Genomic DNA, 14,042 nt, shown 5'->3' on the forward strand with positions numbered 1-14,042 from the left:
CAGATAATGTAGTATTCTTTAATGTACTTATCGTAGTAACACTCAATTCTTGAATGAGACAATGTCAACATTCATCACTACTCATGATTGCTTTTCTTCTTGTGCAAAAAAGAATTAACATGCTTTAGTGCAATGGAAGAGCCTTGCAGTGCCCCTTAGAATGCACCTATAGTACCTAAGAACTTTTGTTGTTCAGTATGCAAATTGAAGGGGGAGAATCCATGTGCAAAGCATGTACTAGTGGTTTCTTTGCTCTCAAGAAGTGGTTGGAAGAGGATCTTTGTGAGACTCAAAGAGAAACATATACAAAGGAATTATATTATGGAGAAATACATTGTGAAGCAACATGTGGTGGGCTGTCCACTAGTTTTTGTAGAATGACCTAGTTAATGTAGTAGCTTATTAGAGGGTGGAGCTACTAGTTCCCCTCATTAAGGAAATATACATACTATTCATAAATCCATTTGAACATGGTAAAATAGGCACACTAAAACTTGGCTTTGGATATATGCAAATTGAAGGGGGAGAATCCATGTGGCAAAGCATGTGCTAGTGGTTTATTTTCTCTCAAGAAGTGGTTGGAAGAGGATATTTGTGAGACTCAAAGAGAAATATAAAGGAATTATATTATGGACAAATACATTGTGAAACAATTGTCCACTTGTTTTTGTAGAATCACCAAGTTAATATAGTAGCTTGATAGAGGGTGGAGCTGCTAGTTCTCCTCATTAAGGAAAAATACATCCTATTCATAATTTTATTTGAACACGGTATAATATGTACACTAAAACTTGGCCTTAATATATGCAAAATGAGGGATAGAATACCTTTATGAGATCTCGAGCTTGTAGGTCATGGCAAATCAATAGCACATTAGTAAAACAACTCTTTGTTACACTAGTACCATCATGGCAATGCTTTTGAGGATGAGAGAAGGATTGTTCAATTTTGTGCATGATTTTACATAAAGTGACTAATTTAGCTTGTTAGAGGATGGAGATGCCTTAGAAAAATATACATTGTTCTTATAATTCCATTTGAACATGGTGCCATTGGTACACTACAACCAGTTCTTGTTATCTACAAAAAAATAGCTAAAGGATAGAATATCTTTATGAAGTTTCAAGATTCCTTTTCATTGTGTTGTAACATCCTTATTACAACAAGTGATCAGATGGTACACTACAACCAGTTCTTGTTATCTACAAAAAAATAGCTAAAGGATATAATATCTTTATGAAGTTTGAAGATTCCTTTTCATTGTGTTGTAACATCCTTATTACAACAAGTGATCAGATGGTGTAAGTTTGTCATGTGGAAGTGCTTGGTAGTGTTCATTGGAAAGTTAGTAGTCCAACAATAAAATTGCCGTGCTTAAATTGTTGCAATAGGACTTGGGAGAGAGGGATCATTGGTCACATTTTTTTCCCTTATTTAATCCATATGTATGGTTGTAATATTTATTACTTTGTGAAAATTATCATCTACATGGAAGCAAGTCCCACAAAGTCTTGGTTTTACCTTTTGATTTTGAATCAAATTAACAATCAAGACTTTTTGGCAAGTATCAATAATAAATACTACAAGTTAATACAATTCTTTAAAAATAATGCATGCTTTTTTTAAGATAACAACATGAATTTACATAGGATATTCTAACTCATGTAAGGCTAGGATGCTTGTAATGCAAAGTACTACTTCGACTTAACTAACATCCTAATAAATATCTTGAAAATATAGGGCTATGATTTGCTCTTGTGGGCGAACTAACATCCTAATAACTATCTTGAAAACATAGGACCTTGATTTGCTCTTTATATGCAATGCAACTAGTTTAGGAAGCCTAAGATTGAGCGTGTGGGCGAACTCGAGCATTCTTAAGATACCATGTAGCTTGCGCTACAACACCTCTAACAAGGTCCTCAAGCTTGGCCATCTCTTCATTGTGATTGCCCTAATCAACCAGCAAGGCTAGTCTCAAGTAAACAATGCACTCAAACCCTAATTTCTCCAACCACTGGCTAAACTTTGAGCACAACCAGTTTTGAAAATACTCCATACAATGTGTAGGAACAGACTCTTCTTTCCTTCCATAAAATGGGCATATGGGGGAAATGTTCATAACTTTAGCAAGCTTGTCTCAAGTATGGAGATGTCATGTGATTATCACCACAACATGATGCTGATTCATGTGACAATGTGGGTGACCATGCTCTATTGGGTCTACACTTCCATGTTTTCACTTTGGCATGAGAACACTTGTTCTTCCATTCTTCCACAAATTGGATGTGAATATTGCATTTCACCAATTGAAAATCCTTCCATGACTTCTAGGTTGACAAACTCATGCTTTAAGGAGTAGTCCAAAATTTGATGGGCTTTGAACTCAACCTACAATGAGCTATTAGCTAGGACTCTTTAGTTAGAGATTGTTGTGGCTAGCCAATCTTCTTCCCTCTGAGTAGGTGCTTTCCTTATTAGAGAGAAACATTAAGAGCTTGGGATCCCAAAAGTCAAAATATCTTAGGAGCCCTTGTTGTTGCTAGTCTTCTTTGACAAAAGAGGATTCTCTTTGATTGGCATCCATCTATCATAAAAAAGGAAGCCAAATGCGACTAGATATATTGATTTAAGGAGACATCCTCCTTGATATATCCCTATAGCTACTCCAAGTATAGTCTACTATAATTCCCCCAAGACTTTAAGAGTAGAGAAACCAGATGTAGTGAGTCTTTTAATTAGCTTGTAACAACCTCAAAAACCGAGTCAAGCCATTGAAGGTTCTTCTAGATTCCATCGAGTAGGCATATGGAGGCAATCATGAATCTTAGCATTACTTCCCAAGGTTGATTCTCATCCAATCTCTTATGGCAAGAGAGGGAGAGTCTAAGAGCCTTCTGCTTTGGAGGTCCTCCTGCTCCTACCTTGGGCTTTGGGAATGGTGACAGTGAGCCATGATATGCTGGCACACTTTTGCCTACCATTGAAGCTCAAAAGAAAAACCTTAATGAGTTTTTTGATATCTTCACAAGAGCTTTTGGAGAAATGGAAATCATTGCCTACAAACATTGTAGGTGGCACTAGAATTTAGTTAATGAACACTACCATTTTGACCAAAGGGAGGGGTAAAATTTTGAATTTCTCTAGCTCCTTTCTCATATTCTTTGAGAGCCACATGAATAGCTGCTTCCTAGTGACACCCAACCCAATTGTACCCAAGATACTTGAAAACTTCACCAACTTTGATTAGCTTAAATGATGTTGCATTTAATCAAGGTAGGTCCTCTAGGAAACTAATAATCAATTGTACCTCTAGGAAACTAATAATCAATTGTAGGTTTTTCTTGCTCTCACTTATCTTTGAATTGGAGAGGCCAACAAATAGACTTGTCATTAGCAAACATATGTGCTATAAAGCTCTAACCATGTGAGAGTTTGAGACTTCTTATGGAATCAACAACTACCTTCCTATCAAAAACTGTCGAAAAAGGCTTAGTTGCTATGGAAAATGAGAGGGAGAAAGTGGATAGCCCTATTGAATGAAGCTCTTGAGCTTAAAGCTAGATGTTAAGATGCCAGTAATGTATAATCTAGAGGCAACATTCTTAAAGTAAGTGAGATGAGAACTCCCTAGCTATGCTTTTGTGTATTAATTTGACTAGCTCTTCATTCACAAAGACAAGGATGTTGCCTTTCCTAAAACATGTATTAATGAGCTTGCACATATGGGGAACTTATTGTTTTTAATACTAAAAATGACATGCTCAATTTCCTTGACAAAAAAAGGCATGTTGGGGTAGAGTCTCCACTTTAGATAGTCTATGATTTCCATAGATCGTTAGAACATTGCCATTCTAGAAAACAATCATTATTAGGGGGATCATCCATCCCTACTATAGAAATAAAGCATGTCAAAAAGGCTTCAATGTCTCTCAACACAAATTGAGAGTGTAGCAACAATAGTCCTCCACTATCTTTCATCTTTAAGGGAATTAAAATAGAACTTTGTATGATCATCCCCCAATAGATCCCATGTGGCTCTTAACTACACCTTGAGGCCTTTAGACTAATACCTTTTTTGAACTTGAATGTAATCCTCAACTTCTTGTAAGAGCCATGGAAGATGGAAGTCATCAAGATCCTCATCTCGCTAAGATTAGCAAAACAACAACATTTCTAAATCTCTCTCGCATGGGAAGCCCTCCTAGAGATCCTAACTACAGCCTCAATATCATGAGTCACATGTCAATAAGGTTCACATACTTTTGGGCAACCCTTGCCCATTCTTGCTCGCTACTTAGAAAACAATCTCTCTCTTTAACAAATATACATTTAGCCTAAAATGTAGCAGATCGTCTTGAGCAACCATCCATCAATAATTAAAATGAAAAAACCATGGGAGGTGATTTAATTCAAGGAAATTCCTTAGAATGTTAAGTCTATTGCTATGGGCTACCCAACTTGCATGACCTAGACCTTCTAATCTTCAAAGAGGATGGAATTGTGAGAAATCAACTTTTCTTCCAGCAACTGCTACTTCATAACTCTAAGGCAAATGAAGTAGGATCATAGATATAAACCAAAGTAATGTTTTCCTTGTTGAAAACAATTTAGGCAACAATAAGGCCACCTTTGTCATCACACCATAATGAAAAATGCTTCAGGTCCTCTCTAGTGTTGAACCCCCCTCACCTCTTATTTCAACACCTCCATAGCCCTTAAATCCTTGCACGTTGCCCTAATCCTGATTGCCTTCTCTTATTTTACCTCTTACAGACTACTGTCTGCCTTGCTATTTTTCGATACTCAACAACATCACTCATATTTTTCCTTATAACATAGGTCCTATATGCTCTATGTAAAGACCTTGACTTACTTGTTGTGGTCATGCTACTCATCAATGAAAACTTCATCCTACAAAGCTGCATAGACATTGTGATCCAGTAGAGGCTTCCTAACAAGCTTCTTAAGATAGATCTTAGGTTTACCTTGATTATCAAATGCCTTAGCCTTCCCTTTATGAGGCAATGCATTCTTAGTCTCCTTCTATGCACTTTGAGAAGATGATGCCTCTACTTGTCTTGATTTCCCTAATGTAGTGGCTTTCTACATTGCTGACCTTGATAAGTCCATCTACTTCCTTATTATAACCAACTTTACTCTTGGACTCCAATTGTGGCTATGTTCTACTAACTTTGCCAATCTCCTTAGCCCATTTACATTTGCTTTGTGCCTTTAGCAACAAGGGTAGGTAATTCTCCTCCTTGCAACTTTAGTGGGCATCTCTTCACATAATGGCCCAAGCCTCTACAAAGGTAATATAATCCAGAAATTAAGAAAACCTCAATCCATGTGTTCCATCTCATTAGCATTGGAGACGCCAAGAATCTTAAGGGGTTCTCTATGATGATGCCACAAAATGCATGCATTTTTCTCTTATCTTTAGGCTCCATTAGATGCGGTTGGGGTTGGGGGGTGGGGACATAGAGCTCTAACATGACATTGCCCCTTCAACAAGGTCCATAGCTCCCTGTCTATCAAATCAAGTAGAGAGGGGAAGTTAATCCAAACCAAACAAAAGTTAGTAGCTTAAGGAATTGTGTAAACAAGATTACCTTTATGGCCCACGATGCTTCCCAAGATCCAATCTTACTCTTGTTTAGAGGTGACCAAAGCTGCAAAGAGCCTTCTTCAACAAAGGAAACAAAGATGTCAAATGAGCCGTGGATGACGTGCATTCTAGTTCCTTGTAGAAGGGGAAAAAGTAGCTCCATGCTCCATACTAAGGCCAATCGTGAATTAGAAAGATCCCATACATATGATGGCAGCTTGAATCATGGTTGATCAAGTTCAGTTGATAGTTGAAACTTGATAGTAGCTTCCATGTTTTAGATCATTTACCTTTAAAGTGTGCTCTTCAAGGCTCTTAGGAAGGATAGTCCTACCTTTAAGATAGCCTTCAAGGAACTCACTTTCTTGAGCTTGATTGGGGTCAATAAAAACACAATATTATTCTATGCAAATACATTGGGGAGGGCAATTGGTTACTTTAAGGCTCATTGTTGGTTTGCAATAAAGCTCTTTTGTTTCAAAGAATTTTTTAGAGTGAAATTTGCCTAGAGGGATAGATGTGGCGCACATATCAATATCCTCAAACTTGCAAATTTCATCTCCATGGTGAAGATAGATTTGCAAATCCTTGCATGTTCAACTACTGTTGGCCCCTCTACCCTACCAAGCACAAAATTGGCTGGTCTTTCTTTCAAAGTATTGTGTTAGGAGGGTATGCAAATAGGGGCACGGTGTGAAGGTAACTTTTGGTGGGGGTCTCATGATGTACCTCATCATTTCATCATGATCTTCCCTTTCTCAACCACCCATACCAAATGATCTCCTCATCCTTTTCCTTTCCTTCTATCACCCACCACCACCACCAACAGCAAGAATTCCCCTCCCCCCCCAAACCCTTTGTTTTTAGCTTGTGCCCTACACAGACAGCCCCACCACAACCCCTTCCTTTTCAATATCTCGCACAGGCAAGCACAAGTGACCCCATCCGAGAAGCGAGAGAGAAAGAGAGAGAGACGTTTGTCGTGTTTATCTCTGCAGTTCTGACAGCACACAGACGGAGCTCAAATACACGCACACCCATCTTTATTCCCTCCCTCCCCTCTCTCTCTTTTCACACACACATACACACACACACACACACACTCTCTCTCTCTCTCTCCCCGTTTTACCGTCTCCTCTCATAGACTGGTGCCTGGCCCTTCTCTCTCTCTCTCGTCGCGGTCATATCGACAATACATCCCCCACACCTTCTCTCTCTCTCTCTCAGAGACCAGATGCCCTCGTTCGTATTCTTTTCGTTTTCTGCGCGCGCGCACACTCTACACACAGAAGAAGAGCTTTCCTGCTTCAAAACCTCCCCAATTATACAAATTCCTTTTTAATCCGCTTTATGTCCCTGTTTCCGAGAGCTTCGTTCTTGCCCTTTTAATCTGAGAGAGAAAAGGAAAGATAAGAGTAGAAAGCCATTGCCATCATCTCCCCCTCTCCTCTCTCTCTCTCTCTCTCTCTCTCTCTCTCTCGTGCTTCCTGCTGCACAGATGGAGACATGAAACACACGAGTACTTCGACTGTCAACTATAATACTATGTATATATATCTGCACATTTTCTAGAAGGAAGCTTGACGTTTTTGTACCTAGCAGCTGCTTCCATGGCGGTGCCTGTGAAAGGCACTCACACAAGCTGCAATCATACCAAATCATAGGTCTCTCTCTCTCTCTCTCTCTCTCTCATCTGCATCTCTGCGAGTGTGGCCTCATCTCCTCTGTCGCCTTCACACACACAGAGAGCTTTCCCTTCTCCTTTGAATTGAAAATTGGAGATGGAATGATGGCTGCCTGTCTTTCGCTGGTGTGACTGCACAGGAGGGGAAGGAAAAGAAAAGGTACCAGGTTCGCTCTCATCTTCGGCTTTCTCTCTCTCTCTCTCACTCACTCTCTCTCCTCCTATCCTTGTCTTCTAATTGCTTTGAGCAGGAAAGGGGGGCTCGGGGGCCTTGGAGCTGCTGTCTTCTCAATTCGTGGATGTCCGAGGAAGGAAGAAATGCAATCAGTCATATCCATCTGTCTGCTTCTCTTCTTCTGTCTCCGTGACCCGTCTCACTTCCCGTTGTGAGAAGGCTTAGCCACACATGAATCCCCACCCCCCAAAACTCCCCTACACATCATGAGCTTCTGGAAAGGAGCTACCTCAGACCACCATCATGATCTTCTGCAAGGGAGCTACCATACCCCACCTAGCCTGTTGCAGTGCCCGATGGAAATCACAGGCGCCCGGGTGCCTCTAGTTCCCGGCTCCTCTGCCACTGGCCAGGATTTTCGTCCCTACTTCATGGATCAACACAGACAGCGCCCCGCCCTGCAATTCCAATCCCCCATTGCAACAGGCTAGAGATGTGGCGGCTCTCTTGCAGGGGCTCATGATGTTACCACCCGTCCCCCATTGCATCAGGCTAGGTATGGCCTGACTCTGTTACGAGAGCTCATGAAGGGTTGGCTCTGTTGCCGGAGCTCACGATGTCGGGGCTACTATATGGGATTACAGTAGGGATTTCCCCTCAAATTTGATTTCTATCCCCAGTGAGGGAGTCCTCCTTGCAGGGGCTCATCATGTTGCATAGGATCTTTATTCACTATGGAATCCCCCCCACTGTGGTGTTCATTCTACATGACATTTGAATACCACAGAGTTTTCCGCAATGGGGATTGGTTAAAACTTCTTGTATCAGGGCCATGGACTCTCCCTCGCGTCAAGATGAAGCAGATCACAATTGGATCTTAGCGTTGCTGACAGCCTAAAATTGCTTTGCTTGGGTCGATTTTAGGGTTTTTAGAGGAATGCTGGACAAATGTAACATCTTTCATGGATTGACTTAATCGTTTTCTCACCCTAACCTGGTGATACAATCGGTAGCAATAGGCATAGATGTGCATGTATACGGTAAGTCAATAGGCCGGCAGTCATGGCGATGCGAGTTATTGTCTTGTAGCGCACTGGGAGAGACTGCAGCTAATATATTTTTCAAGGTTGTTTTCGCTGGTATTCAACTCATTTAACTCATGACGTGTTCATTTGTGATGGGCTTTTGCATAGTGCATCAATGATGTCAAATGCAATCCTTCTCTTCCTTGTGTATGAATTAGGTTTCCTACTCGGGAATAGTCATTGGCTTTTGGTGGGATCTTGTAAGCCATCATTCAATTCAAGACTCGCATATTTATGTCTTGTTACTTTCAACTTTTTCGGGGCAAACCTAATAAGGAACGTGAATCTTGTTGCAGGATTTGATGTAGAGGCCCTCCCTTTACTTGGTGATGCAAGAGTGAAAGCTTTGTATCAAAGCGACGTCTCTGCCCAAAGTTGGAAGCTGCCGATCACAACAAAAGCTTGTAGCACCATAAGTAACCTATATTGTACGAATTCTTCACAGCACCATACCATCTATGAGATCATCAATCAACTGCAACAAACCTCACAGCGAAGCTGATCTGTTCGTCAAGTCTGAACAACGCTTCAGCTGTTTCTATCCATCTCGATCAAGTGCTCTGTCAGAATCTTCTGGTGAAGAAAAAAGTATTTCACAGAGCGGTCTATCAAGTCAATCAACAGTGTCTTCTGTCAAGACTGAGAATTGGGTTGATAATAGTAATCACCTGTGTCTTCAGAGCTGTGCTGAGGCATTTCCTGCTAGTGCTGACAAGTTGGCACTATTGGCAAGTGTAGCAAGTCATTCGGCAGTTGATTTGCAGTACACACTAAAGGAGCTTTCAGAGAACAGTGACCAACCTACAATGGCCACTTATCTTACAGGGTCTAATGCTCAGGCAGATGCTATGCAAACACTCTACCTTATGAATCCAGGATATGCTGGGTATAGTGAATCTCCTAATCCAGGCAATATGGTGCTACTTGGCCCTACAGCAGCTATGGGTCAAGGAAGCTCCCTTGGAAACCATGGACAGCAGCATCCACAGCAATCTTTTATTGGATTCACTGTGCCCTCTGCAATAACACAGTCACCTTTATCCCACCAACCTCCAGCATCAAACACAAGTATAGGACTTCAAAATTCATCACCAAATCTTTTCACTGGTCGCTTAACCAGCCAGGGATTTAACTGGGGTGGAGGAAATGAATTATCTTTTATTCCTTCTAGCGGTGTGATGGAAGATGGTCAGCCATTGGCAGCTGGATTTAATTCAGTTGGGCCAGGACAACAGTCATCTGATATGTCTCATTATGGTTTGGGAAGTCTTCCACAGACGTCGTTTCAGGAGCAGGCACCATTGATGCCACATGGGATGGGACTTGGTTTGAACATGGGAAACATGCAATCTCCAACCACTGCTGCCGCTGGACAGATCCTTTCTCTTTCCCTTTCTCCACAGCAATCCACAGTGATGCCAATGCAGTCATTTTCGATGCAACCTGGAGGGGCGGGAGTAAACACTGGTCCAGGATATACAAATGCAGGAGTGGAAAATAACTTGAACAAGGCAGATGCCTTTTCAAACGGGTTGAACGCGTTCAGAGCATCTTACAGAGAAAACACGGTTGGGACTGGCTTTCAAAATCAAGTCAGTGGTGCAGGGACTGATAGGCAAGCTAGCATTACCATGGGCTATTCTACAATAGGAGGTTACAGCTCAAAGTATCTAAAAGCTGCCCAAGAGTTACTCAATGAAGTGGTGAGTGTAGGGAAAGCCACAAAGAGCAATACTCAGCAGCATACCAAGTTGCAGTCTTGGATGGGGCCAAACTCCAGTAGTGACATATCCTTTGCTAAAGACAGCAATTACATGGAATTTACGGGTAAAGAGGGAGAATCTGTGATTGGCTGGAGGGGCGTTAAAGATGGAGAAGTATCAGTTACAGCTGTGCCCACATCCAGTGCAAGTATTCCAGAGCATAATCTTGAAGCAGTTGTTGATCTTACTCCAGCTGAAAGACAAGAGCTTCAAACAAAGAAGGCTAAGCTCATGGCAATGCGTGATGAGGTGAGCAATCTTCATAATAAGGAATTTATTCTCATTTCTTGTTTGCTGTGCAGGCTTCTCTCAGAATAAAGCTACAGAGGACAGAGGACCTATAGAATAGACTAGATCAGTTTAACAAGAATAAAGTATGTGCCAAGGTCTAGCTAGAGCTGTTACAGAATCTGGATTTGCTGTCTAGACTGATTGTTGTTAGAAGCAGCTCAAATTTTTAGACATGTGACTTCTCTGTACAAGCCTGGCATCATAACTCCTTTGTTTGGTGGTATCTGCAGGTTGATAGAAGATACAAACAATACTACCACCAAATGCAGATCGTGGTGGCACCCTTTGAATCGGTGGCAGGTCTGGGTGCAGCCAAAACATACACTGCCCTTCCACTTCAAACGATTTCCAAACATTTTCGTTGCCTTAGAGATGCAATCACTGCCCAGATAAAGGCTGCAAGTAGATCACTTGGTGAGGAAGAGGTCAAGGGGGAGACATCACGGCTTCGTTTTGTTGACCAACATTTGCAGCAGCAGCGTGCATTACGGCAGTTGGGTATGATGCAACAACATGCATGGCGACCCCAGAGGGGGCTTCCAGAACGCTCTGTCTCTATTCTCAGGGCTTGGTTGTTTGAGCACTTCCTTCACCCGTAAGTTATTTATTTTCTCATGAAATGTCTTATGTTCATGGAGTTTGTTCTTTTCTTTTTTGTGTTTCTACAATGTTATTGTTTGTACATTCTTACTTTTGATTGCTCTCTTCTATGTCTTCCATAAATCAGCTGAATTGCAAGGGTCTTCTCTTTTATGATTAGTAGCTCAGACTAAGGACTGTATTGGCAGTGCAATAAACTTGCAGCATCTGGCATTGTTTGTCTGCTCTTCTGGCAAATCATTTGCAATTAAGGTTAGTGCTCTGATAAGCAGTTAGCCCATCGGAGTCTCCTGACCTTCATGTAAGTGGTGTTAGATAAACCTTTTTGATGGTATATATAGACAAACCATAATTTGTGCGTTACTTTGTCTTACAAGGAAGGAGCAAAACTGCTGTAGAAGACGACTGCCTTGGGGTCAATCTAGGGTTCAGATATTGTTCGATTATAGAGCGGAGAGAACTTGGGAAATTTGTTTTTCTGCAAGCTATGAAGTATAGAATCAAGGGGCGAATCCTTTCGGGATTTTGAGCTTAAACCTGTAGCTCTAATACTTTTTTTGGCCATATACTATTTATCCGATATTAAAGATTACACATATTATTGATTAACAGTAGCTGAGTTGCTCTCAGGGACCCCCAGAAAGTAGGCATCTGGTGCATATTTGCCTCTATTTTTTTTTTTCTCATGCTCATAAGTCAACTAATATTATGGGTTATAGGAAGACAAAAGAATCAGACAAGCATAATGACATAAAGAACGAGCTTACCAGTTATATTTACTCTTTTTGTTTGTTCATTTGAATGCCACTTGCTACCTAACGTAAGTGTCATTTGAAAGTGTAATTGTGTCAGGAGCTGGAAATTATGTCAAGAGTAATGCCCAAAATGTTATTGTCCCATCATGCTTTGACTGAATGTTTTCTTTTACAGATACCCGAAGGATGCTGACAAGATTTTGTTGGCCAGGCAGACTGGACTATCACGCAACCAGGTAAAGTTTTGAAGTCTTGAATGATAGCACACTCAAGCCTTCAGGATGCACAAGTGCACCTTAAAATTTGCAATGGGAAAAACGTTAATAGTGTCCACGTACTTGCAGGTCTCAAATTGGTTCATCAATGCACGTGTCCGCCTTTGGAAACCCATGGTTGAGGAGATGTATTTGGAAGAAGTAAAGGAGGGAGAGAGCGAAGGAGCAGACAAGGCTGACAGGGATGAAGGGGACATGGTGGGTGGTGATGCAAGTGGTGAAGGAACCAAGCCATTGAAACAACAGAAGCTATCAAATGCAAACAACAAAGGTTACCAAGAACAAAACCATGGGTCTGATCAGGCTTCAGATGTGCTTCAAGGTAGACAATTGTTAGGCTCCCCCCCTGATGGGTTCTTGTTTCATGACAAGGACAATACCAAGAAAATTAGGAATGGAGTCCACGAGTCTTCGTCGTTACTGTCCCCCCCTCCTATGACAGTTATGGACTTTAAACCTAATGAAGCTCATGGTGAAGATCTTCTTGACCATGATATCAAGATTAGGAGTGAAGATAGACATAGGGAAAATTATGGTATGGTGCATGGAGGTTTTGTTCAACCAGATAATGAGAGCCTTGCAGGTTATGTACCCTTTCAGGTCAGTGGCTTGAACAGGTACTCGCAGGAAAGCCTTGCTACTGGTTATGCAACTAATAGTGCAGTATCTCTCACTTTAGGCCTTCAGCATTGTGAAGGTTTGCCATTGTCAAGAGCCCAACAACAGTATGGGCAAGGGCACATGCAGCTGGCTCCAGGAAGATTGCACGAAGATGGGGGTGGTCCACCCGAGTATTACAGCGCAAATGAAAGCAGTTATGATGTCATCAATCTTCAAAACCGGAAGTCATTCCCATCCCATTTGGTGCATCATGACTTTGTTGCATGAGCTATGTTTTTAAACTATAGCCAGAGCTAGTGTACTGTGAGCTCCTCTTGTACTTTTATTGGTAGGGCTATATTAGAAATCAAAATAGCATCTTACACTCAAGCATGGTCTCCAACTCACAGGAAAGTCACCATGCGACATTGTATACTAGATTGCCAAGCTTCTTGTCTGCTTAGTTGCTGAAGAGCAATGGCCAGTGACTGTCAGCATCTCTTCTGCTACCGTTTTGTCCCCCATCTCTTTCCTGTAAAAGGAAACATGTTCTCAAAATGGTGGAAGGTGAATGGAGTTGGTGAAGAGCAGTCAGCTAATGTGATGAGACAATGGACTGCTGTAGATAGAGGAGGTATGTCGAATGTAATATAAATTTTCTTGAGGGCAACCATAATTCTTATTAGATGGGATATCACCTCATTCTAGTTGGCATCAAATCAGATGTGCTACTCCTATATTTGCACATATAATCAAAAGTAAGGGAATGCTTGTCTCTCTCAACCTTGTGGCACTCTAGAGCTTCTATCTTGCGCCCCACCATTGGTTTCCCCTCAACCACTATGGCTATTAAAAGAAGAGCTACAAGGATCTCATTCCACAAGAGACAACAACTAAGTTAAGCTTGCGAGGGAATTCTCATCTCTATCAACCTTGTTACACTCCATAGTTTTTACCTCACTTCCCGCCATTGCTTTCCTCTCAACCATTGGGACACTACTAAAAGAAGAGCTACAAGGATCTCACTCCACAAGAGAACAATTAAGTTACACACAAGCCACCAAATACAAAAGCTACAAAAATTGGTGTAGATGCATGAGTGCACACAAACTCAATCAAGCAAAGGAAGATCACATACAATTAAATTTCAATAGAACACATTCTAGTGGAATATTAGAACAATATGCAAAGAGAGAGCACAAA

General features: G+C 41.3%; 1 protein-coding gene across 3 annotated transcripts; it reads left to right on the plus strand.

The window, feature by feature from the left end:
• The first annotated feature begins 6,667 nt into the window (after positions 1-6,667).
• Positions 6,668-13,542, plus strand: LOC148033866 (uncharacterized). 3 transcript variants are annotated; one of them, XM_087681867.1, is made up of 6 exons: positions 6,668-7,455; positions 7,547-8,755; positions 8,852-10,567; positions 10,840-11,204; positions 12,140-12,200; positions 12,309-13,542. In XM_087681867.1, the coding sequence occupies exons 3-6, from the start codon at positions 9,014-9,016 to the stop codon at positions 13,125-13,127; spliced, it is 2,799 nt and encodes a 932-aa protein (XP_087537993.1). In that variant the 5' UTR covers positions 6,668-7,455; positions 7,547-8,755; positions 8,852-9,013; the 3' UTR covers positions 13,128-13,542. The 3 variants fall into 3 exon arrangements, with proteins under 3 accessions (XP_087537993.1, XP_087537995.1, XP_087537994.1); XM_087681869.1 differs by lacking the exon at positions 7,547-8,755 and having other exon boundaries at positions 6,668-7,462; XM_087681868.1 differs by lacking the exon at positions 7,547-8,755.
• Positions 13,543-14,042: the final 500 nt, after the last annotated feature.

This window comes from Lygodium microphyllum, chromosome 7 (assembly GCF_053477565.2).
Source record: "Lygodium microphyllum isolate KBCC chromosome 7, Lygodium_microphyllum_v1.1.10, whole genome shotgun sequence".
Lineage (NCBI taxonomy): Eukaryota > Viridiplantae > Streptophyta > Polypodiopsida > Schizaeales > Lygodiaceae > Lygodium > Lygodium microphyllum.